General features: G+C 33.7%; 1 protein-coding gene across 7 annotated transcripts in view; it reads left to right on the top strand.

Annotated features, from left to right (window-relative positions):
* The window catches only part of UBE3A (ubiquitin protein ligase E3A), a 91,418-nt gene that overhangs the window by 50,395 nt on the left and 13,762 nt on the right, over positions 1-27,261 (top strand). For all 7 annotated transcript variants that reach the window (XM_059371725.1, XM_059371728.1, XM_059371727.1 and 4 more), the window contains 7 exons: positions 1,638-1,945; positions 8,387-9,633; positions 18,758-18,902; positions 21,829-22,034; positions 22,697-22,861; positions 24,393-24,548; positions 24,643-24,716. In XM_059371725.1, coding sequence (XP_059227708.1) covers positions 1,638-1,945; positions 8,387-9,633; positions 18,758-18,902; positions 21,829-22,034; positions 22,697-22,861; positions 24,393-24,548; positions 24,643-24,716 — 2,301 coding nt within the window. The remainder of the gene's footprint in view (positions 1-1,637; positions 1,946-8,386; positions 9,634-18,757; positions 18,903-21,828; positions 22,035-22,696; positions 22,862-24,392; positions 24,549-24,642; positions 24,717-27,261) is intronic.

Below are 27,261 nucleotides of genomic sequence, written 5' to 3'. Positions count from 1 at the left end.
GCCTTGGCCATAAACCTTGTGACTTTCATTTGTTCTGCTGAATAACTGAAGCACATATATCATCAAACAAGTTTATTTCTCCCTTTTTTTAAACCAAAGAAAAGCACATTTGATTTCAGCAATGATTTTGATGAACCTGCTAGAATTGATTGTTGGGAGCTAGCGAACCCCAGGTTCTTCCCACCACACTCACCTGCTAATTCATACTCACCACACAGAGATCCCCCCAAATTGAGTTGATTGGCACTGTTTGCCATTCTCTTGGTTGGCTATGAAATCCATCCTCTTTTCCTGCTGCCCCGAGCAGCATCCTCTGTTTGTTCAGGGCTTTTGTTAATACTGAACAAAACATTGGGATTTCAGAACCCAAAAAAGAAGCCAGGTCTCTTTTTTACCATCGTTAAGACCATTCCTTTTTCCCCCACCCTTTTGAAAAATGGTCAATAAAATACCTTTTGCAGAATTCCCCCCAGAGAACCAGGGAATCCTTTCCACTCTCAGCTCTTCCGAGTCATGTGGCCCTCCATGCCAACCTGCTACCCTACTCGTACCCCAGCCCTTTTATAATAGGACAGATGTTGAACAAGGACTTCCTTCCACAGAAGGAAGGAAAATTTGTGTCTTAAATAGGCTGACGAGTTAACACTGTTTTAGAGTCAAAAGAGGGTTGGTCTGAGTTAGGAAGCAGAACAGAGTCTTTCTGACTCTTTTAGCGTAGAAGTGCGTGCCTGCCATGGAGGGATGGATCTTTAAGGGCTTGTTTGTTCCTGCCTTGAGTGTTCCACAAACACCAAACTTTTCCTACTACCATGTGCAGGAACTCATGGTCACAGACTCCATGTCTCTGGGAAGCTCCAGAACTCAGTTTGGTCCCTGGTTTTCATTCATCTTGCTAGGCTTCCTGGCTGGATTTGCCTGAAGAGTTTGGATAAAACATGGCAGGTTAGGTAGTCCTCCCTGTCCTTCCTATTCTAGCCCAAAGCATTTCCTACCTATTTTCTACAGTCCCAGAACATAAAACCATTTTTGAGGCAGGCAGGGAGCTGGGCTTTATGGGCAAGAGGAGGGCCTTTGCTGCCCTGCTGTCAGCTATGGGGAGTCCCAGGTAAAAGCCTTCGACAGCTGGAATTAGAGCTGTCACAGACAACATGGCCACCTCTGGGTCTTTATGTGTGAAGATTTTGTAAAAGTTTTTATTAAAAAGTGTGTGTGTGTGTGTGTGTGTGTGTATGTGTATATATATATAAAAGAAAATAATCTAGGTCATCTATTCATATACATATATATATGAATACATCTATTCATATACATATATATATTCATATTCATATATATATGAATAGATGACCTAGATTATTTTCTTTTTCTGAAGCTACTTTCTTAAAAAGAATAAATAAAATGTTTATAGAATTTCTGCTTAAAAAAAAAGTTATCTTAGGCAGTATTTTATCAGACATTTCACTACTTAAAAGTTGTATATAAACTGTGAATCTCCATGTTCTTCACTTCATCTTAATATGCAGATTTATTACTTTATTGCTTGACTAACTTGCCTTGCTTTAAGGTCCCTTGAGCTTTTTACATGGGAGCTATACTAATCTTAATCACTGTGCTTATTGTTTGAATGTTTGCTACAGGAAGCGAGCAGCTGCAAAGCATCTAATAGAACGCTACTACCACCAGTTAACTGAGGGCTGTGGAAATGAGGCCTGCACGAATGAGTTTTGTGCTTCCTGTCCAACTTTTCTTCGTATGGATAACAATGCAGCAGCTATTAAAGCCCTCGAGCTTTATAAGATTAATGCAAAACTCTGTGATCCTCATCCCTCCAAGAAAGGAGCCAGCTCAGCTTACCTTGAAAACTCGAAAGGTGCCCCTAACAATTCCTGCTCTGACATAAAAATGAACAAGAAGGAAGGACAAGGAGCAAGAGATGATTTTAGAGGTAAGATGCTCTATTTTTAATTGAGAGTTTTTGACTGAAACCTGGGTTGGAGATTTAAATAAAATGTGTGACATTTTTGTTTTGTCTAATTGTGTGGACGTTAGGACATGATAGTACAGTGGTATTTATTTACCACTCTGTTACTTATTGCGATAAAGGGCAGAACTAATAATTGAAGTAACGGTTTAAGAACATTTTAGTGTTAATGGTCCCTAATTAAAAGCAGATTATATTCCAAAAGTTCCTTTGTTAATGGATTCCTTTGTTAATGGAAGTTTTTGAACATTTTCCACTAGGAAAAATATATTAAGTGGTAATCTCCTAAACTAGACCACAAAATCTAACTAAATTATCGAATAGCTGGACTGAATATGTGGAATGAGTTGTGGAAACCTAGAACTGTGAGGTGAAAGAAACAGAAAGAAGTGTTGGCATTCTTTTCCATTTCTTGAGGGCAAAGCAAAATTTTATAGCCGTTGAGAAATAATTCAGTTTTTCTTTCTAATATTCTTCCCATATCCTGCTCAGATTCTTCTAGGCATTTGGCACACTCATGCTGCGAAGAATTGTCACCACCTACCAGTGGCAGTCTTCCCCCAAGCCCTTATTTTCTAAATGATCCTGCATTTCAGGATCATTTTTTAAAAATTTTTAAAAAAATTTTTTTAAATCTTTAAATCCAAGCTTTCTTTTCCTCAGTTACTAATCAGTGTTAGTAACAAGGTAATTGAATTTCTGAATAATTTGATAGGGCTCAGCCCTACCAGAGGTAATTATTTTTTAAAAGAGGAAGGTTTTTGTTGAAGACGTGTATAAGTTGAAGAACAGCTCCGAAGTTTTCAGTAGCATGATTTAAATGCAGGATTAATTTAATTGGTGACATGGAATTTTCTTGTATTTTTTACTTTAACCTCACAGTAAAAGGTGTTTTCATAACTTGGTAACTCTACAGAGCTTCAAAAGGTGTGCTTGTTACATGATTTAGCTCATACACTATAGATAAGTAGGTTAATGTTGTTAGTATGTGTAACAGGGAAGTTGCAGCGAGTCTATTATACACATTTCTCAAGCAAGTGTTCATCACAGAGTAACAGTTACTAAATGTAGAATGCGCTGGGGCAGTTAAATGCAGTCTGCAGTAGGGGATTATAGTACAGGGTGGATGGACACATCTTTTTGCTATGTACTTAATCATAGGTGCTTATTGAGTGGTTATTCCGAGTCTTTGTTTCCTATTTTTCTCAAGTCTGTGTAATTTAACAGTTCCTTATACTTTATTCCAGTATGCTATTCTATCTTCCTACTCCCTTTTTTCTGTTAACTTCCTATTTACTGTAGTTTTTTTCTACTAGGAATTAAAAATGCATTAACTACACTAGTACTTTCATTTTTATTGTTAATTATATTTGTTGGTTCTCTTTACAAAATTCCATATGTATTGTTTAGTGTGCCCCAAATTCTGTTTTTGCATAAAAATTTTAAGTCTAAAAGTTTGTAGATTATTTTCAGGAACATACATATATTACAAAATACACATATATCCCATATAGGAATGTTTCTTCATTAAATATTTTCTCAGTAGAACATCTCTTTTTATTGATAAACATTGTGAATATTTGTATCTAATGTTTTTTAAACTAATTTATGTCTGAAAAATTCAGTTTAGTATTTTAAACAAAACACTATCTAGGGAAAGTATTGTTAAATTTTATATGGAATTAGTAGAATGTCAGAATCACTTGAAGGTATTCTGAACAACATGTCAACAAAGGGTGTCTGGGTCTAGAGTGTTGCTGTCCCTTAAGATACTGCATGTGATTCATGAAAAATAACTTTTTGTTATTAAGTTTATGATTTGGTGATTTAGGAAACTGTTTTATGTCCAACAAGACAGTTACTTTATAATAGTTACTTACTCTACTTTGGTTACATTTTAGGAAATGGGGGGTTTTTCATTTTCTTGTAAGAAGGTGTTACAATTTTTTTCCAGTTAAAATAATGGGAAATAAGCTCCCGGTTAGCAGTTTTACACTTTTTGGAAAGAGATTACTGATGTTTAGCAGAAGATGTCCTCTGAAAGTAGAGCAGTCCTATGAAACTTTCATGAGCCAAAATGGCATACACAGCGAAGAAGCAATTATCATTAATTTATACAGAAAATATTTTGAGGTTCCCTTATCCAAAAAATAGCCTCTCTCAGGTTTTTCTGATACCTTAGGACACATCTTGCTAATGGATGTACAAAATGAATTGAGATAGACACAGACGCCCGCAGACACAGTTCAAAGCTATGGTGACTTGAGGCTGAGATGCTGAGTGTAATTCCTGGGGAAGGGCATTGTTAGTGCTACTCTTGCTCCTCTGAGTATGTTTTGCCTCTATAATGGCTTCCAGTAAAACAAACACTAAATGTGTTTTTGCTTTTTAACTTTCTTACTATAAGTGAAGTTGCCTAGTGGGATTTTTTGAAAAGCAGGTGTATCTACATATCGTAATAGAACAGATCTAAAGATTAACTCTTAAAGAGTTAAAGCCCATAAAAGAAACTACAGGTGTTGACAGGAGGGGCCAAAGATCAGATTCATGGTGTGGTAAACTGTTATTTTTGTGGTTGAACTTTTATAGTTCATTTAATGATCATTTGCATGTATCTTGTCTTTGTGAAACAAATATTAAAAGAGGCAGAAATTTTATTGAGAAATTTTATATGTTGTACAGTACATGTATATGAGTCCTCATGTTTGTCACAATGAAGATTGAATTACCTCTGTGCCTCTAAAATTATCCTGTGCTTCATTTAAGTATTTGTTGACAGGCCTGCCACTTCCTTGGTATATTTAGGCTTTTATTATAGTGTACTACATTTTACAAATGTAATCTCCATAAAATTAATAGACAAAATATATCATTTTTTCTCTTTCCTGTAAAATAATGTATCTGAATAGTTTATTCAAAATGCAGAGACTATTTGGCGTGCTCCATTTTGATTTCTTCCACAATTTGATGGGTGTTTTTTATTGACTTGTATAGTACTTGCCTTATGGAAAATGGTCTTGGAAATATCAGTAAACGTTGCTTTTTACTTTTTAATTTGAAGGACAGTATTTTATAATTTGTAGAGACATGTATAGCTTATGCTTAAATAATTTGAAGATGTTATTAGCTTATTTGATATATTAATAAAAAATTAGGAGATTCTGTTGCACTCAGAATATGAGTTAATCATGTTTGACCCCATTTAACAGGAAAAGAAACCTTCAGAAGTGCATCAGTGGACTTCCACTTAGGTAATTGGCAGACCTGTGCCACATGTCATCCCCCAGGTGCAAATGAGGATAACAATACTAGTGTTTAGTTTTTATAGTTTCTGTTACATGATGGCATGTCAGAGAAGAGGGGTGAGTAGATTTGGAGTTTCCAGCCTACAGTGTCTGTCCAGGTACATTAGAGAGTTAGAGGAAGACCAAGGTTTCATAAGATCACCTTTTAGATACTGAATGATTAATAATTCTAATTTGGAGTTATAAATAATCTCAGTATAAAATATAAGTTGCTATATTTATGTGAACTAAACTAGGATAACACAGGACACAGAACTCTTGGGGTACTATCCAGCATTGAATGTAGACATCTTTATATCAGTTGAAAATTATGTCCTTTGGTCGATCATTAATGGTTTTATATCCTTTTAGTAATTGGTTAGTCTTAGCTGTCGACCAACATTTGAATACTTTGAGCAATAGCAGATATGTGTGATAGTCCTTAGGGATCACAAAAAGCACACATGTACATATAAGTAACATGGAACTTTAAAGTGTTGTTAATTATCTTTGCTCAGAGCATTCATTCTTCCTTTAGCTTTTAGAATAGGTTTTACAGTTGATATGTAAAATGAAATTCAATTATCTGATGTTTAAAGGATATTTTTACAACCTCATTTATTAATGAGGTTGTTTGACTATAGGGCCAGAATGTTTTTATTTCTATATTTTCATGTGAAATGTGATCATTTATGTTCTTATTTGAGTATTAAAAAAGTTTATTTTATCCCCAGTTGCCTGATATTCATGCAAGTCATAAGAGAAAAATAGTGTTGTTGAGGTATATTTCTTATCTTTTGTAAGGTGAGATTTTGTGATTATTTAGCTTATCTCAGATTATAAGTGAGAAAATGAAAGGTGGGTTTTTTTTTTTTTTTTTGGTTTGTTTTTCTTTTGAGAATAGATCATGAGAGTGAGTACATCAGAGCTAAGCTAATTTCAACTTTTAAAATGTTGGGTTTTTTCCTTCTTTTTTAAATTGAAACTCATGGTAAGTACCAGGGAGTTTATCATTTGAGGTACTGAATCTGTGAGTTGTCAATTGTATGATGTCTCCAAGCATTGAGCTCTATTACTCTTGGAGTTGGAATGTTTTATGTGGTTTTCCTCTTCAATCACTGTATTCAGTGCTTTCTATGAAAGAGTTAAATATTATGAAAGTTCATATGAAACTGATGAAATTAAATTAACATTTGAATAAAAGATGACAACTTGGAGTTTTAGAAAACAGCATGTTAAAATTCTTTTTTGTGTGTGTAAGTAAGCAAAGCATAAGAGGGAACACACATGGAGTTTTCCTTTTTTGTTCTAATGTGTTTCATTCAGTGGCATTCCATTTTGGGAGTGGAATGCTTATGCATTCCATAATTTCCAAACTTAACTCTTAATTCCTTTCAAGAGGATGTATGTATAGATTTATATTTTGTTGGTGAAGAGAATTGGAGCCATATGTTTATCTGGTTTTTGTTTAAAAGGGTATTCCCTGGCAAATATAAAAAGAGCAAATATAAAAGTACTTAAAAAAGTGATAATGGAGGTCTAAGCTACTATTTAGAGACAGATGTGAGAGGGAAGTAAAATGCATACCAGCAAACTGCTACAGACTCTTTCATCCCTGTAGTAGTCCCTCCTTCCAGAGATTTTTATCTCAAAAATCCTTGAAATGTTCTTTTCATTCTTGTTTCTTCTGTGATTTCATTGGAATTTCAACTTGTTAACATTAGTATAACTCTGAAAATGTGTAATAAATTGATATTTGGTCTAGCCTTTCATTGCCTCCTGTCATTTTTGCCTCTTACAAAGGGTTGTTTCTTGATCATGTGGTTTTCATGGATGTGATAGAAAAACATAATAAAATTCCCTTGGATTTGAGTAATACAGACTGCAAATATAATGGTAATGATGGTAATGCAGTCTGTGAAAAAACCAAACAGCTCATCTTACCTATAAAATTTTTAGCACCAGAAAAGTACCAAGAAGGATTAAGCATAATTTAGACAGTCTGCTGGTATTTTAAAGACTTTAACGGCAAGGTGGGGAAAGGTGAAAAGCTTCTTTCTGTATTAGTAAGGATCAACTAGACTGCAATATTAAGTATATACCAGAACACTAGCTTATTAAACAAAGTGGAAATTTATTTCTAGGTCCTCTAATAGCCATGATATTCAAGGTTGGCAAAGTTCCACATCACATAATCATTCAGAAATGCTGCTGTAGTGTCATTGTAAATCTTCAGCACATGGCTTCCCAAGCATCCTGGGAACATCATCTCATTTAGCCAGAAGGAAAAGCCTTGGCCTGAAAGTAGCACTTAACCTCAAAAACCTGGAAAAGCTGGGAGATATGATCCAAATCTGCCCAGAAAGGAGAGGAAAAAGATTTTGGTGACTACCTAGTAATCTGTTTTCACTTGTTGTCTTCTAAGTTGCCTTCTACCACTCAATATTTTATTACTCTTGTCACTATTTCCTGTTTCTTCCAACCTGATTCCTGGCTACAGATGGCATTGTTTGTCAGCTTGAGATATGAGAAATGGTGTAGTAATTTTTCTCAATCACCCTTGGAATGACCACCCTGGGAAAAACTGAAAAGACTAAGAAGGAACCAGTTTGATTTTAAGATACATAAAAGTAAGACAAGGGCTGTTTCCCAAAGAGGATGCTCAAAGAACCTTTCTTGACTTTTCCTCAGTCTTTTGGGAAGAGTGAAATAAGAAAGAAACCTCTCAGAAGAATGTGTTTCTGCTCTAAAATAAGGTTGTAAGAGGTATATTGTGATGAATCAAATCAACACATGATTGTCTTGGTTCATATTTACATGTTAAAGCTGCATGTTAATTTCCACTGTGATTGTGAAAGAGTTTGAGCTCATTGAAAGCTACATATTATTGAAAGAATGTATAAAGACTGGGTGAGGTTGTTGGCTATTGTAGTAGTTCACTGACAAAAATAAGTAAATCTGTTTTGTTTGTTGAATCTAAGTATTAGAAATGTTTTAAAAGAGTTGTAAGTCATAAATGGTATTGAGTACAAAATGGCTGTTTTACTTTGCACTAGAACTTAAGACAAACTAAACATACTTATAAAAATAAATGTTCTCCTTTTTTTCTCTAATTTTTTAGATGTGACTTACCTAACAGAAGAGACGGTATATGAAATTCTTGAATTATGTAGAGAGAGAGAGGATTATTCCCCTTTAATCCGTGTTATTGGAAGAGTTTTTTCTAGTGCTGAGGCATTGGTACAGAGCTTTCGGAAAGTCAAACAACACACCAAGGAAGAACTGAAATCTCTTCAAGGAAAGGATGAAGACAAGGATGAAGATGAAAAGGAAAAAGCTGCATGTTCTGCTGCTGCTATGGAAGAAGATTCAGAAGCATCTTCTTCAAGGATAACTGATAGTTCACAAGGCGATAACAACTTACAAAAATTAGGCCCTGATGATGTGTCTGTGGATATTGAGGCCATTAGAAGGGTCTACACCAGATTACTCTCTAATGAAAAAATAGAAACTGCTTTTCTCAATGCACTTGTATATTTGTCACCTAATGTGGAATGTGACTTGACGTATCACAATGTATACTCTCGAGATCCTAATTATCTGAATTTATTCATTATTGTAATGGAGAATAGAAATCTCCACAGTCCTGAATATCTGGAAATGGCTTTGCCTTTATTTTGCAAAGCAATGAGTAAGCTACCCCTCGCAGCCCAAGGAAAATTGGTTAGACTGTGGTCTAAATACAGTGCAGACCAGATTCGTAGAATGATGGAAACATTTCAGCAACTTATTACTTACAAAGTCATAAGCAATGAATTTAACAGTCGAAATCTAGTGAATGATGATGATGCTATTGTTGCTGCTTCAAAGTGCTTGAAAATGGTTTACTATGCAAATGTAGTGGGTGGGGAAGTGGACACAAATCATAATGAAGAAGATGATGAAGAGCCCATCCCTGAGTCCAGTGAATTGACACTTCAGGAGCTTTTGGGAGAGGAAAGAAGAAACAAGAAAGGTCCTCGAGTGGACCCCCTGGAAACTGAACTTGGTGTTAAAACTCTGGATTGTCGAAAACCACTTATCCCTTTTGAAGAGTTTATTAATGAACCACTGAATGATGTTCTAGAAATGGATAAAGATTATACTTTTTTCAAAGTAGAAACAGAGAACAAATTCTCTTTCATGACATGTCCCTTTATATTGAATGCTGTCACAAAGAATTTGGGATTATATTATGACAATAGAATTCGCATGTACAGTGAACGAAGAATCACTGTTCTCTACAGCTTAGTTCAAGGACAGCAGTTGAATCCGTATTTGAGACTCAAAGTCAGACGTGACCATATCATAGATGATGCACTTGTCCGGGTAAGTTGGGCTTATGCTTAAAAATTAGTACTAGAATAAATACCTAATATTGGGGAGATTGTAATACAGTTCAGTGCATTCACTTGATAGTGACTGTTTGGAAAAAAATATGGCATTATATGGTATAGGAATATATGGATGTTGTTGTATTACAAGTTGTAAATATTCTTTTGTTGTTCCTGTCCAAATTTATAAATGTGTCCCGCAAAGTATTGGTTGTCTTGAATAATGATCACTCTCTATTTGAAAATGAATAGATTTTCCAAATATTGACAAATAACTCCAAAAATTGCTTCTCTGTTCAGAAGACAAGTGGATGTTGGGAAAGGACCAAAGCACAGGAACAAGGGGAATGTGGAGATACTCAGTAATACGTATGAATGTCAAATCTTAACTGGGAAGAGTGCAACAATAAAATCATACCATAAAATAATAAGTGGTATCCAGAAATTCCATGATGTAAAATTTAGAGTTATCGTGAAGGTGAAGTGATCTGGGTAGTTTGGTGCATGCTGCTAGTAAGAGTTCCTGCTGGATCACTTAGAATGCCTCGTATAGCACTGCCTTATTGTGATATTTTCTTACCATTTACGTATCTTTGAGTTGGCTGAAACTCCAGGAATCTTGAAATTAATGGTGCTTTTTATCATTAACCCAATCCAGGGAGATTGAGCTGGGAGAATATTAGGAACTCAAGTACCCACCTTCCAAACCTTCCAACTTCCTGTTTCTCCAGATTGCCTTTTGTTAGTTTCTTGCCTCCACAAAAAGTAAGAATTTTAGTGCCCCCATTTAAGAATGCAGGCCTGGGCAGAAGACAGAAACCAATTGCCAATCAAGTACCAAAATTTTCATTTGTCCTAGGGTGCTTTATCACAGGTTATTTGTGTGTGTGTGTGTTTTAAAAGTTTTACTTTTAAGTAATCTCTACACCCAACATAGGGTTAGAAGTCAAAACCCCAAGATGAAGAGTCTCATGCTGTACCAGCCAGGGGCCACCCCCTTTACCAACAGAGTTTTATTTATGATACTACATACACCCATCATTACTAGTTTTGTTTTGTTTTTAAACAACTTAAAGTAAAATTTGATGTCAGGTAAAATTAAGGTACAGTTAACCTTCCATACTAATAAAAGATAAGAATGCAAGACAAAACTAGGAAATAGTGATACTTATTTTAAAGTATATTTTAGTTTTAGGATGGATTTGTCTAAATCTGAGTATTCATAACACTGTAAACCAATGGAAAAAGTTGTTTGATATCTCAGAAATTTGAAAGTTGCAGAGATTGTGTGCCTCTTCTGTTTGTTTTAGCTGGTTTTTAAAAACACCAAATATATTTCTGGTGTTGAGAGATTCTGCCTTAGACAACTCAAGCAGTTTTTCAACAGAGGCAGAAAGGCATTAGTTGTTTGGAGAAATTATCATTACTTGCTTTCTGGTGTTCTTTCTATTTTACTCTTGTAGTTTTGAGCTACATAAATAACTAATATAATCATCAGGCAGCCAGCAACTTTTATGTAGGTCGGCAGAATGATGGGGTATCATATAAGGACGTTGAGTGATGTTTTGTGGAAAGTACATTGAGGTCTGTCTTTGAATTTCGATAGAGCAGAACTGTAAATCCTAAGACCATGCATTTTATGTTTGGCTTCTTGGGTTGGGATCCTTCCATCTATTTCCAGTAAAAGCTATGCCTTGCCTAATTTAAAAAAACAATGAAACTACTCTTTATAAGATTAACACAGAGTTAGAAATAAAAAGAATTGTCTACCTTCCTTACCTGCCGTCAGCTAAGAAATCTACCCAACCTTATTTTCCTTCCCCTGCCTCGTTTCCCACCACCACCCCCTCTTAGTAAAGCAAGGCCAAGAACTTAGAAACGTTTAAGTACTTGTTATGTACTTCTTTTATCATCTAGAATTTTGAGGAAACAGTCATTTTGGTTTATAAGGTCTTTTTTAAAAGAGGGTTTTAAGAGTAGAACTCTGAACTTCTTAATTATACTGTTTTTTTTTTTAAGTGAATTCTTAATTCTGTCATACCTGAATATTACAATTTGACCAATTTTAAATCAGGATTCACTAGATAATATCTGTACATGAATATTGCAAGTCCACAAAAGCAGTTTGCTTCAGAAATCTTGTGTGTGAGGCACTTTGCTTATCATTAGAGATGTAAAGATGAATTATGACCACTGAGAATCTTCTTAGTGCTAAATGCTCATACTAAATGCTCATACTAAACAAATTTTACTCTTCTTTCCTTTTTTCTTTTTTTTTTTTAAGTAACAATGTGAAAATGTTAGGAAAAAAAAATCACAGTAGGCCTTGTGAGTTAGTAAAATTAAGACTTTTTTTTTTTTAAATATTTGACAGAAATCACAAGTAGACAGAGAGGCAGGCAGAGAGAGGGGAAAGCAGTCTCCCTGCTGAGCAGAGAGCCTGATGCGGGGCTGGATCCCAAGATCCTGAGATCATGACCTGAGCTGAAGGCAGAGGCTTTAACACACTGAGCCACCCAGGCGCCCTGACACTCCTATTTTTAAAAAAATATTCATAGTGTTGTGATTATGAGAAAGTCATAGTATTTTAATGACAAAAAGTAGTTTTAGGTCATCCTCTCAGCTGAACTCTCAAAAGTACTGATGGGTGTTTAACATCTTATTCCTCAAGGATCTTTGCTTTTTTATTATTCTTACTCTTCTGTAACAATTTGACAAAGAAAAACACCAAAAACAAAAGTAAAAAAACTTACTGACTACTTTTTATGACCAGCTAATTTGAACTACAGAGTGGGGTTGGGAAGAGAAGAGGAAATGAGAAATTTGCTGAGCTCAGTATTAATATTTGAATAATTCAGGTTACAGAATCGTAGACTTTTAAGAGCTAAAAGGAGCCTTGGAGTTCCATCTACTCATTTGTCTACAAATGAGGCCCAGAAAATAATGACTACATATATGACACACTTGAGTATGTTTTCTGTTAGGTCTTATTTTTTAGTTACTAATCATAAGACTGGCTGGCATTGTGGAAAGGGAGGAGTAGTACCTTCCGTTAATAATTACAGATTTTTTTTTTTTTTTTTAAAGAAAACTGTTTCTCACTTTCATGTACTATGTAATTCAAACCACACTAGCCAATTATTTCCTAGCTGGAGTTTTCAGAGGAACTGGGTTTTTGTTTGTTTTAAAGATTTACTTATTTATGAGAGAGAGAGCGTGTGTGGGACAGGCAGAGGTGAAGGGAAAGAGAATCTCAAGTGGAATCCATGCAGAGCCCAATGCAGGGCTTGAGATCATAACTTGAGTCCAGACTAAGAGTTGGATCCATAACCAGCTCTGCCACCCAGGCGCCCCTAGGGGAACTGTCTTTGATGACAGCTGTACCCAAGAGCCCCTTGAGGAACTATTTTTGATGACAGCTGCACCCAGGTGCCCCTAGAGGAGTTGTCTTTGATGACAGCTGAAGAATTAGTGTATTGAAACTTAGATACTGTTGATTGTAGGACACACGGTTATTTTCTTACCACTTTCAGTAGTAGGAAAATATGCTGCCAGTTGTCTTGAGATGCTACCAGTTTTATGGTATATCCTGATTTCAGAGATGTTAAAATGTGGGAAAAAATGAATTTTAGAGTCCGTGAAGTATGGTAAAATATAAGTTGCCTTTTCACAAGTAGATGTCTCAGAATCATTTAAGGACTATACCACACTTCAAATTATTGGAATATTTCTCCCTGGACTTATTTTCACTATATGTTGTTGTTGTTTCTTAGAAAATAATACAGTGATACTTATGAGCTCACTTGAATTAACAATCCAAACCATGACAAGGCTTTTACTATATTTTACTAATAACATTTATCTATTTGTGTATTCTTTAAAAGTAGATAAGTTGTCATTTTTCTTAGACAAAGCATTTCCAAAGGAAAAGGGTCTGAACATTTATTTTCATTATTTTTTATTTTAAGAGATTATGTTAGTAGAGGATGGAGTATCATGGAAGACAATATTGCCATCTATGACGTACCCCAAACTGTCTTCACATCTGAACAGGAAATTTGTTTAACAAAAAAAAAAATCCAAGGTTCTACCATCTAGAGATTCAGACTGGGAGTTCATTGTAGAGCCTAGGAATTATATTTCTGGTAGTGCCCCCAGATACTCTGATAAAGCCATACTGCAAACCAGTATTTGGGAAAGATGGCTCTTTGTATGGTTTATAGATATGTATTTATTGAGGCCATATTTATATACAATTATACATTTAGGAGACTGGCAGTCTTTGAGAGGATGATGAAAATAGCAGGTTTAGAGTAAGGATTGACGTTGGTGTATGACTTGGTTCAGATTAGTCAGGGAATCCTAGAATTCTGTGTAGGGATCTAAAGACTGAAAGGAATGGCTGAAATGGAGAACTCTATAGGAGAGTCCGGAATAGGGACTAAAACAGATCAAAGTGATAGACACAAATAAATAACCCCACTACCAATTGGTTCTGCTCAATCCCTTCTAAAAAAATCATTTTTTTTCTGGGCTCTAACAGTGCTATCTGTCCTAGTCCCCACCATTTTCCTCATCAAATACTTTTGGTTATTATTGAAATAAAACTCCATTTTTTTATTTAATAATTGACCGATAGTGCTTTAAGAATAAGATTATCCTGTGCTGCTCTGAGTATGATTAATTGTATCTTATACATTCACTGTATTGTGCTCAATGCAGTGATCATTATTGTTTCTTATAATTTATTCTAAATGAAATGAAGAACTTCATGCGTAATTTAATGTTCTCAAAGGAGATTAAGAGAATTAAGTAGATCTACTTAGATTCTCGGGATCCTGTAATAATCTAAAACAATGAAACTTGTCAAACTCCTTAGCTTTATATGTGAGAAAAAAGAAATTCTGGCCTACAGAAATTAATGGTAGAATTGGAAGTAGAAGTCAGGGTTTCTGGTCTCAAAAGCAGATGTGATTATTTGATATGACTGTTACCAAACATCTAAACTTTATACGTAAGATATAAAAAACTTTCCTTCATCTGTTTTAGAGAATTGAAAAAAATTAAATATATTTGGATAATCTAAAGATGTTATTGTAGCCAGTATCTTAAAGGTAAACAAAGTGTTTAACCATAGAATCTACTAAGTTGAATGAAGTTGCCATTCTTAGAGATCCTGGGTTTTCTCAAGTATTAGAGAGGTCTGTTTTATGTGACTACTACTACTACGTAAATATCTTTACCATTAAGGTATTTTTTTCAATTATGGATAAAGATGACTTTATCATGAGTAATAGCCCAGAATACCGTAAGATTTTAAAGGATGGGGTTTTCCTTTTGACTCTTGTAAATCTGGCAAATATGATATTTTATTATTAAGATGTCATCCTACCTAGGTATTCTGGGAATGCTTTGATACCAGATCAGTTTTAAAAAAATGATCTCCAGGATTTCATCATCATGGCCAATTAAAAGTTCAGAATTTGAAAATCATTTTGTCCAACAATTGATGAAATCAAGAGTCTTAGTAAGAAGAGGAAGTCCTATAAGGAAGAGGTAGATGTCATTGTGTCCAGTCTATTTTTGTTTATTTTCCCCCCAAAATCTGTCTTTTGCCAGTCTTCATATTAAATTAATATACCCTTCTTTAAGAAATTCTATATATAAAAACACAGGTCTGTATACTAAGTGATTTCCGTTCAGAGATGCATACAAATTCTCCTTGTCAGAATAAATGTTCACTGACATAGTCTTTTAAGTTTCCACATATCCTGCTGCATTCAGGACAGCTTTTGATTTTCCAAATTCTGTTTTAAATGGTATGTATATATTACAGAAAGTGATAACACCTTTACTGTTCAATTCAATGGGTCAGAAGTGGTTGTTTTAAGAAAAATAAAATACATGCAGTGTGTTACTTCATAATGGCCTTTGTCAAAATGATAACTGGTAAAATTTTATGTTACAATTAAAAGTAAAAATTGTTATTTAAAGGTAGGCTACCCATGTATACATAAATGATTAAAAGTATTCCAGAACCCCTTAATATATACCTGATAATGATAATCTAATAAGATAATAATGGGAAATTTTTGCCTGCAGAGTTCATTTGACACCTGTTTTTCAAAACATTATTTCAAAACATATTTGCATTTAACATCCTGAATCTAAAATAGATGTTTATTTTTTAAAAAATGCTTAAAAATATAGAAAAGCACAAGGAAGAAAATAAGTTACTTGGTAGTCATTGCAGAGAACAGGAATGCATAGTATTTAAGAACTTGCTGCCTGAATTCAAGCTCTGTCCTACCATTTACTAATACTGGAAGCAAGTTATTGAATCTCTTATTACTTTGGGGTCTTCATCTTTAAAATGAGCCTGAAATTACTGGCCACATAAGGTTGTGAAAGTGAAGTGAATTGGTGTATGTGAAGTGCTTAGAATAGTCCCCTGGTATGTAAGTGCTATATATTGTTGTGTTATTTTTACTGGAATATTTTTTCTGTCATGTCTGGTTTGTTCGGTTTTCAGGCAAGCCTGAAAACATTTTCCATACAAGTTAAAGTAACAATAGCAACAAAAACTAGTGCTATAAGGCATTGTTGTACAGGGAATTCATCTGTTTCACATGTATTTATTTCTTCTTAAACTAGTGTTCTCATTTCAAAGACGAAACTAAAAAAGATAAAGCTGTATGTTTACAATTACAATGATAGAAAATGACGTTGAATTATTTTGGCACTCAGTGGAGATAGATAGTAATATTTAATATTAAGAATGAAGATAAATTTGTTTCAGTGTCATATTAAGTGTCTCTGGTGGAGCTAAGACTGCAGCACATGGTCTCAGAATTCTGTAGAAACAACATCAAATCCTTTAAAAGATACAGTCACATTGATAATGGAGTCTGCTCTCATTTATGAATGTTACTGAGGAAGAACTATAGGAAGCATAATTTAAATACCAGATAATTTTTTTCACCTTGGAATGCATTATACTTTTGATGTAAGCAGGTTTGTCTTTGTGTTATAAGGGCATATATAAACATTGACTTATATTCCTTTAACACCTAGGCAGGTGGGAACTGGAAGAAGGAAACTAGGAATGCGTTCCATGGCAATATGGGATGTTGGCGTGATGGGTAAACCACATTGGAGCTGATAATTCTAATTTAGTTCTCAGCATTCTTTATTTTCTGTGGCTTGAAACAGGTTTCCAACTGGAACTATTTTTCCCCAAGGTTATTTTCAAAACTTGGGACAAGGCTATAGCACCAAATTTTGTGAATTTTTTGTTCAAAAATCAAAGTTGTTTTAAAAGGTTGCAACATGATATGTTTCCTTAATATTGCCCATTCTAGAACTCTTTGCTATATATTTTTATTAAGCCTTCACATCTTTCAGTATGAAGAGTACTATTCCTTTTTTTTCTTTGCAGATGAGGAAACTGAGGCTTACCTGAGTCGCTTGCTAAAATTTAAATTTTAAAAGTTAAGCGATAGTTGGAACTAGTACAGAGTATTCTGTCTCAGTCTCCACTACACGCTGTCTCAAAAATAAGTTATCCTAATATAACTTTGCATAAAAATGATTTTGTAAATATTAAAGATCTCTGTTGTGCAGCACATTACTTAAAGCTAAAGATCCAAAATTCACAGAATTACAGAATCCAAAAGTTGAAGGTATCTAAGAGAGCATTTCAGCCTTTGTTCTTAAAATGTTTTTGACTGAGTCCCAAGTAAGATATTTTGCATAGCATTAGGTGTACACGTGCATATCTGTCTCTACATATAATTGAAATAGAAGTTTCAGAGAACAGTAGATGCCATTAGTATGTGGAGTTCTGAGTTTTTCCTCCAATTGTTGGTTTTATACTGCTAAATGAACGGACTAGGCTACTCACTAGGGAGTCTCAATTGGCTGTTTGAAAAACATTGATTGAGGACAACTGGCTTCATTTAGGACTAGGAAATTTTATTTTATTTTTATAGACATGCTAGAATGTTCAAACTAGTGCTGTTACCTAAAGTCATTACTTTAGGACTGTAATAAAGTTACTTTGTTGATGTTTGAATTGCTCAAAACCATTTTTAAAATTCTAGTTGGAATAGTTGCAGTTACTTGAACACCCTTATTAAATATTCTGTTTTGGCAAATTTAAAAAATTTTTAATAGCCAAATGGCATTTAAAGTCAGCGTAGCAAATAAGATGGGTGAACAGTCAGGCAAGCTGCTAGTAAATCTCAGATACATTAAAAACAAAAAATGCAGTATAATTTCACATTAGAATCTAGTATGGATTTTCACATTAATTTCTTAATGACTGAGATCAGTTACTATGTATATTATTCTGTAAATGCAAAGAAGTATCTGGTAAGGCTTTATAGTTAAAAAATGCTAGATACTAGGGTTTGATACCTTGTTAGTAAGAAATGAGGAGTAAGGATATGAGCAAGCGTATGTCTCATCTGCTTCCAAAAAAAAGTGTATATGAGATGTGCTGTGATCAACTAAGAAGTGGCAATTTATACTAAGTACTATAAGAGACCATAAATTGTTTCCCTATTTATTCAGGGTGTTTTTTCTCTTAATTGAAATTGTTTTCTTAGTTTCTGTTCTATTAAACATAAAGAACTACTAGTCAACAGATTTGAAGCCAAACTTTTATACTCCATTGTTTTTGTTGAAATGATTTAGTTTGAGGAGTCTCATATGTATTTGGCTGTCAAGACTTCTTTTCACTTCCTAACCTTACAACTCAGGTTTGTTATACAGAAGTAACAACAACAACAACAACAACAAAAAAACAAAACTTTTAATTTTCTAGTATATGTTAATTTCATAACAAATCCGTAGTTAGAAAGTAACCTTTTATAAATCTGTGCTGGTTTCTTTACTGTCCTATTTTTTTCTAATATCTGTGAGACTGAATCTTTGCCTTTACTGGCTTTTTACCAGTTTGCTTCCTGTTTCCATTTAAAACGGACCAAAAGTCAGTATTTTTTATTTGCTCCATAGCCCTACTCCTGGTTCTTATTTTTTGCTTCTCCTTATTTTTATTTTGCTTTCATTCTTAAACTGGCAGTCATATTCTTTTACTTTATCTTTTCACTCATTAGCTAGAGATGATCGCTATGGAAAATCCTGCAGACTTGAAGAAACAGTTGTATGTGGAATTTGAAGGAGAACAAGGAGTTGATGAGGGAGGTGTTTCCAAAGAATTTTTTCAGCTGGTTGTGGAGGAAATCTTCAATCCAGATATTGGTAAATATTTCAGTGATGTGATCATGATGTCGTATCTTTTGAATTAAAGGTTTATTTACGAGGGTTTATAAATATTCTCAGTTACAAAGAACAGTAATAGGTTTTGATGTGGATTTCCTAGAGTCACGGTTAATGACGGAACTTGTGGGTTTGGGGTACTGATTTGTATCACTCATTTACTCAAGTTCTTACTTAGATTACTTAGCCAAATACTTTACTACAGGACATTACCTCGTAGTTAAATAAACTGAAAACACTTTAGAATGGTACTTTAGAACAACTGAAAGATTTCTTGCTCTTTTAATTCTAAACATTTGTCAAACTCACAGCATTTCTGAAATAAGAATTTTAAACAGTGGTCTGAAGGATATTGAGAATGTCTCACAAGTGTATCATGCTCAAAGTTTGGAAACCCTGACTGGGTATCAAATTAATTAGGTTTTATTTGCTACAGGATTTCATGGGGCGAAATATTACATTGTTTTCCCAACTCCTTAAACTCCAGAACTCTTTCCTACCCCACATTTGCCTCCCAGAAATGTTTTTTATTGAACAGTTTGGGAAAAATTGATCTGTATATGTCAGTCTGAAAGTGAAGGATTTGAGTTTTACTGATAAAAATGGGTAAAGTAGAGCTGGTAAAAGACTGCAGCATCTTGGATTGTATTCTTAACTGTGTAGTATAGGACTGTGTAGTTCTGTAATATAACCACTAACTTGGTTACTAGGTTTGCTTATTTTTAAAACAATGCATGACAGTTACAGGAAAATAATTCCATTAAATGTACTGTCAGAGCTGTGAAGAATGTGACATAGAATAATGCGTATATCATTTCCATTAAGCTTTGAAAATTGAGCTTGTTGATTCTCAGTATGTAAATTGAATTGACTTTTCTGTTCTTAGTTGGTAATATATATACATACATATAAGTGGAAGTAGACATTTGAGTTCATGACTTATATACAGTTAAGACTACTTTAGCTAACGTTTATTAATCAGAAGCCTATGTAATTTCCACGTAATTTGCTCAAAGTAAATCAAGACACCTAAAACCGTGCCTTTTTTGTGAAAGAAAATTAGTGATCTTCTTAGGTTTGGTAAACCTTAGCTCTGGGTTCCTTTGTGTCTCCACTTGTTAAACATCAGCTGTAAAGCATACTAACATTATATGCAGAAATACTTTCAAGAGAAAAACATAATATTTAATAGTTCCACTTGATAGTAAGGTAATTGAAATGATAGTAGTTAAAACTATAAGAAATGAATATTTTAGAAGAGCCACTTTTTATGGTGCATTTCTTCCAGGGACTGGCAAAAATGTGCCCAAGATGGAATCACTTTGAACCTTAAAATTATAATCTTTCATAACACAGATGAGAGTAATGGCCTCTATAATTTATATTCTGATTCATTTGTAGTTTATTGCTCTTGAGACCAAGGACATACATTTGTGATATTTCATCAAATTTATTTATTAATTGTAATTATTTTTTACTGTTCTTGATAAAAAAAGTTTGGATCTAAACTGAAATTCAGGTGAGAATTGGATAATTTTCACTTTTATTTCATGAATATTAATGTCATTAAAAATATGTCCTAGCTTACTTTATACTTTGATGATCCAGGGAACATTTTACAGTTCCTTTTGTATTGAACTTAAACTAAATATAAAAATAAAAAAATACTTTTAAAGCTTTTAAAAATCTCATAAGTGAATGTATTTATATGTCATACTGATTTCTCAAGTTTGTGCTTTTGGACATTGCCCCTTTTTTCAGAACTAAGTTTTGTTTTTTTTTTGTTGTTGTTGTTTTTTAATTTCTTAAGATTTTATTTGACAGAGAAACGGAGAGCAAGGAAGTACAAGCAAGGGGAGTGTGAGAGGGGAAAACAAGCTCCCTGCCGAGCAGAGAACCCAGTGTGGGGCTTGATCCCAGGACTCTGGGATCATGACCTGAGCCTAAGGCAGTCTCTTAATGGACTGAGCCATGCAGGCGCCCCTCAGACCTAATTCTTAAGATATTTTCATTCAGTTGCACAGTAGCAATTGAAAAACATTTTAGCAAAGTGAGAAAAGTCATAAATTCATAAAATACCATGTAACCTTTTCTTTAGATACTCTGTCTAAAGGGAAGAAGATAATTCTGCTTTAGTAATGGTATTCACAATAGGTAAAACCAAACATTCCTAGTTTTTAAAATGAATGATACAAAAAGATTTCTAAGCTTGGGTTTTGAATCATGAAGATCATGTAAAATTGAAATAAGACTATGAATGCAAATTACTTTTGTTTTATTTATTGGCTCACAATTAATGTGTATATTAAATAGCTTTGGGTTTTGGATATAATCTAAGTTCATCAAACTTATTTAAGCTTATGTACGTGGCTTCATCTGACTTTGTTTGAAAGGTACTAAAAAAAACCTCATGGGATCATTGCACTTTTCAAAAAACAAAAACTTTTCTTGGATGAAATTCAAAACTATGTTTTGAAATCAGCACATGTAGATTAAATATGTTTTAATAAAGCTTTTTTTTTCTTTTGGTTTTACATTTATTTTCAACTATTCAGTGGATAAAATATCAATACAAATTAAGTTATTGTTTGTATTAGTAGACAATTAATAGTCTATTAGTAAACAATTAGAGAACTTTAAGGAACATTTTCCCTACCTTCTTGGAAAATGCAGCCAGAATTTCTTACTGTTTTGTTTCCATGGCTTCTTAAAATGACATACTACCATTTGCCACAATTTATAACAATCATGTATGAGCTTTGGTCTCTCAAGTGTTAATGTAATAGAGAAAAAAACTTTGTACACTTACTACATATAAGTTTGTGTAATTATTTTATATTTATATTTGTATTCATCGGTCTTTAATAAAATATAAAAGTAATGTATTTTTTAAAATAATTTTTTATAGGTATGTTCACATATGATGAATCTACAAAATTATTTTGGTTTAATCCATCCTCTTTTGAAACTGAGGGTCAGTTCACTCTGATTGGCATAGTGCTGGGTCTGGCTATTTACAATAACTGTATACTGGATGTACATTTTCCCATGGTTGTCTACAGGAAGCTAATGGGGAAAAAAGGAACTTTTCGTGACCTAGGAGATTCTCACCCTGTAAGTCTGTAATTTTTAATTTTATGTTCAGATTTTATTTAAAAGCAAAACTAAGGTTTAATTTATGTAAAAAAATTAGTTTTCATTTGAAATCATTTTTATTAATATTTATACCTAGTGAGATAAAGTCATTTTAATCTGTTGAAGTACCATGAACACTTAAAAACTCAAAGGGGAAATATAACTGTCAGCAGGCAAGTTTTGTAGGATTGATTCTGTAGGAACAAGTTTTGTTCTAACATGTCATTTAGGATTTGGGGTTTTGGGTCTTTTTTGTTTTTTGTTTTTTAATGAAGCCACATGAGATTTCCAGGTGAAATCAGAGCTGCTCTGGAGAGGGGGTTTGGTGGCTACAGTTAGTATATCTGTTTCTGTCCCTACCCCCTCCCTCACTGTGAGAAACCTCTGAGGTTCTCTCATAGAGTACAGTGAAAATCCATTGCTAAATTGATGCTCGGGTTTTCTCAGCAGAGAATTAGATCAGTGTCTGTCAGTCTTTCTGTATCGTAAACATTTGGCGACAGAGAAAATGCTTTTCTATGCTTTAGTTCTAACTGTCAGGTTTTTTGTTTTTATTTATTTATTTTTTTCTTCCCTAGAAGAAGGATACAAATTATTTTATAGTACTGTGGTAACCCTAATTTTTCATTTTTGGTTGTTAGGTCCTATATCAGAGTTTAAAAGATTTATTGGAATATGAAGGAAATGTGGAAGATGACATGATGATCACTTTCCAGATATCTCAGACAGACCTCTTTGGTAATCCCATGATGTATGATCTAAAGGAAAATGGTGATAAAATTCCAATTACGAATGAAAACAGGAAGGTAATAAGTGTTTTAATACCATCATTGTCTTTGTCTCTTTATTAACAGAGTTTTAAACAGTAATTTCTAAAGAAGTAGCAAATACTTCATACAAAAACTCAAGAAATCAAGTAATCAAATTCCTGTAAATGAAATAGCTCATTTCCTAAATCTTGAATATAAGCTGGTATGAGAGCCTGTAGTTGGGCACTAAAGCCCTTTCTAAGAGAGAGGACAGGAGTAGGAGATAGTGAATGAAATAGTATGGCTATAAAAAAAGCAAGAAATAGTGTGTTTCTGATACTACACTTCACATGGGAGAGGGAACAGGGACATCATGATTAAGATCCTTCTCTCCCCACAAGTGATGATTATCTTCAGTTTATACACATATATATGTGACTTAAATATGCTAGTGAAAAGTGTTGAATCAGATAGGTTTTTTGTATCCATTCGGAAATTGGGAATAATCCAGAACATGACAGGAAAATTAAGATAATAAATAGTAAGCCTTAAAAAAATTGTTTATAAAAGCATAATTTTTGATAAAATATTCTCCAAGTTAGGATACAAAGTGCATTTATTTTTATGATTTGATACAGTAGCTTATGTATCAAGTAAAACACCAGCATTTTTGCTGAACTGGATACAGTAGGCCCCTTCTCATATTGTAGCATAGACAGCATGAGGCTTCCTGGTTTGCTCAAATCAGGTACATTGCATTGTTAGCTTTTATAAATAGATGTATACGATTTATCTGTGTTTGCACACCTGGTTGAGGGATTTCAAAATTGTATTGAGGTCCAGCTTTTATATTCAGTCTTGCTTAATATAATATCAAAATTGAAACTTATATGTATATTTAGTTTATGTACATGGCCTTTTTATAGTTCAGTATTGGCTATTGCAGAGAGCTGTGAAATTATTAAAGTTGCAGGCATACCTTGTTTTATTGTACTTTATTGCACTTTGCAGATGTTTCTTTTTTTTTTTCCCCCATAAATTAGAAGGTTTATGGCAACCCTGTCTTGAGCAAGTCTGTCAGCACCATTTTCAAACAGCATTTGCTCACTCTGAGTCTCTGTGTCACACTTGGGTAATTCAGACTTTTCAAACTTTTTCATCATTGTTATATTTGTTATGATCTGTGCTCAGTGATTATGACTCAAACCTCAAATGATGCTTAGCATTTTTTGCAATGTATTTTTAAAATTAAGGAATGTACATTTTTTAAGGTATTCTGTATTTCAAACTTAATAAACTACAGTATAACATAATCATAACTTTTATATGCACTGGGAAGCCAAAAAATTCATTTGACTTACTTTATTGCAATACTCACTTCATTGCAGTGGACCGAAATCAGATCCACAATATCTCTGAGTTATACCTGTGTTTTCCTTTGTTATGTGTAAGGTTTGAATCTTTAAAAATATTCTTGATTATTGTTCTTCGGGAAAATAAAAACAAAAGGATATGCAGCCCAGTATCTTGTTGTGTTTTATTTGTATAGCATATTATAAGAAGTTCTTGTGGTTAATGTTTTCTGCAGGAATTTGTCAATCTCTATTCTGACTACATTCTCAATAAATCAGTAGAAAAACAATTCAAAGCCTTTCGGAGAGGTTTTCATATGGTGACCAATGAGTCTCCCTTAAAGTATTTATTCAGACCAGAGGAAATTGAATTGCTTATATGTGGAAGCCGGGTAAGAAAGCAAAGTGTCTGCAAAAATATCCAATTGATTTATTGTTTATAATGGTATGGTATATATATTAAGACATATTTTCTTGAATTTTCAGAATCTAGATTTCCAAGCACTAGAAGAAACTACGGAATATGACGGTGGCTATACTAGGGACTCTGTTCTGATTAGGTGAGGTGCTTAATTCTTAAAAGAAAGATTTAACTTGTCAATGGGGTGTGTAGTTAATGCATTAGAATTTCATCTCTCTAGGTATTACTTACCAAGTAAGCAAACTCACGAATTCTCAATCTGTAATATTAGAAATGTATTTGTAATACAGTCACCAGTGTATGGTTTATTTATCGAGTGAAGTGTTTTATGTAAGTCATATGTTTTCTTCTGCATTTGGGATAGAAATTATCTAATACTCCTAGTGATTCTGATTAACATGTGCTTACTGCTGGTTAGAAAATGAGAAAATAGAGCTACCATCTCTGAATATTTCTCCTTTCTTTTGAATTCTGTGTTTGTGAGCTGTTATTCTCCACCCTATATGAAACACTTTTTGTGTGAAATGTTACTTTACTTAATCGTTACAATCACATGCCAACATACATGTTAATATGTATTTTACCCCTGAAGAAACTGAGCCTCAGATTTTCTCAGCAAGAGGGAGAGATTCCCTATCTTTTCTGCTTTCAAATGCCCTTCCTACTGTACTATCTCCTTTTCTGTACTACACAATTCAGTCTTAAAAGACATAGGTTTCTTCCTGCCTTGTAGAGATTGGTAAAAGGGGACAAAGATGCTTTTTTGATGCCCCCTAGTGGGATAAGGTGGAAGAAATGCAAATACATTTTTGCAACCTCGGTTCCTGGAGGTTGTCTCAATTCAAACTTATTTTGTCAACATATATATGAAAATATTAATTCATTAAATAGGATCTACAACTAGTAGGAAGTTGAAGACTTGGAATAGTTATTATAATACGAGGAAAAAATTGGCAATATCGGTATCTTGGTATTTATTTCATTTAAATTATTCAGGATTCATTGAAGTGAAATGAATAAAAAAAACTTTGAAATTATGTAATACATTTCAGCTAAAAATTAGTAGTATAACATTGGTGTAATATAAAATACCAATAGAAATATTTTAGTTTTTAATATTAAAAATAAAATTCTAGTACAACTTACCACAAATAAGGTTAATGAAAATGAATTATTCAAAAAGTAACTATATGTAAAATGTGAACATTTAAAAGTCTAGCATTAATAAAAATAAAGTGTGAAAATGTTGACTCTCAAGCAAGTTTTTGTGTATATGTTTTCCAATTGCTGATAAAGCTCTCCCTGATTTCATTTGACTACTGAGAGACTTAGAAGTATCTTTTTCAGTGGTCTTCCTTAGTGTTTTTGGATTAGTGTTTTTGGGTGAGAGGCAGGGACTACGTTTCTTTTTAGTTGATAGTTTCTGTTTTAAAGGCTTGGTCAAATTCACATTTGATTATCGTCACTTCACAGTTAATGTGATTAATTTCATTTTATTTTTCAGTACTGCATCAGCCTTTTATTTCTAGATAAGCCTAACATAGCTTTGGCCTTTCAGTTTACAAATATGTTCCTCTGTTTATTTTACTAAGATTTTGTTAAGGTTTTTTGGTCTGTATTCATGAGGAATATTGACCTATAATTTCCTTTTTTTTTTTTTTTAAATACACATCAGGTTTTTGCTACCCTTACGTAATGAGTTGAAAGGAGTACTGTTCCTCATTCTCAGACATACTTGTATAAGATTGGTATTTTTTTTCTTAAATATTTGCTCAAATTCACCAGTGACACTATCTGGGCCTGGACATTTCTTTGTTGGAAGGTATTTTGTTTTGGGGGGTTTTTTAAGAATTTTATTTTGAAAAAACTATAGATTTTTTGGATTTTTCTTTTATAATACAGGTTGGAGGGGCACCTAGGTGGCTCAGTCAGTTAAGTGTTTGCCTTGGGCTCAGGTCATGATCCCAGAGTCCTGGGATCAAGCCCCACACTGGGCTCTCTGCTTGGCAGGGAGCCTGCTTCCCCCTCTCCCTCTGTGCCTGACCACCTCTCTCCCTCTGTCAAATAAATAAAATCTTAGAAAAAAATAATAAAGTACGGGTTGGTACCCTGTACCCTCCATCCACTTTCCCACAATGGTAACATTTTTGCATTACTGTAGCACAGTATCAAATTCAGAAAATTGGTACTGGTTCACTCTATAGACCATAGTCAGATTTCATCAGTTTTTCATGAACTTATTTCTATGTATTTGTGTTTCTGTGTATTTCCATCACATTACATAGATTTGCATAACTAGTATTATAATGATTGTGTACAACTCTTTCATCACCAGAAGGGTTCCTTTTGCTCTCCTTTTTTTAGGTGTGCTCATATTCCTCCAGCATGATTGTCTTGAGATCCATCAACTTTGTTACATGTATCAACAGCTCATTCCTTTTTTTGCTGCATAGTATTTTGTGACATAGATGGACCATATTCAGTTTAACCTTTCAGCTGTTAAAGGACACTTGGATGTTGTCAGTATTTGGCTGTTAGAAATAAAGCTACTAAACATTTAAGCAGAGATTTTTGTGAGAACCTGTTTTCATTTCTCTGGTACAAACGCTCAGGAGTGCAATCCTAGGTCATATGATAAGTACATGTTTAGTTTTTTAAGAAACTGCTGAACTGTTTTCCAGAGT

Source organism: Mustela nigripes, chromosome 13 (assembly GCF_022355385.1).
Source record: "Mustela nigripes isolate SB6536 chromosome 13, MUSNIG.SB6536, whole genome shotgun sequence".
Lineage (NCBI taxonomy): Eukaryota > Metazoa > Chordata > Mammalia > Carnivora > Mustelidae > Mustela > Mustela nigripes.
Note: the sequence above shows the minus strand (reverse complement) of the source record. Positions and strands in the feature narration are given on the sequence as shown.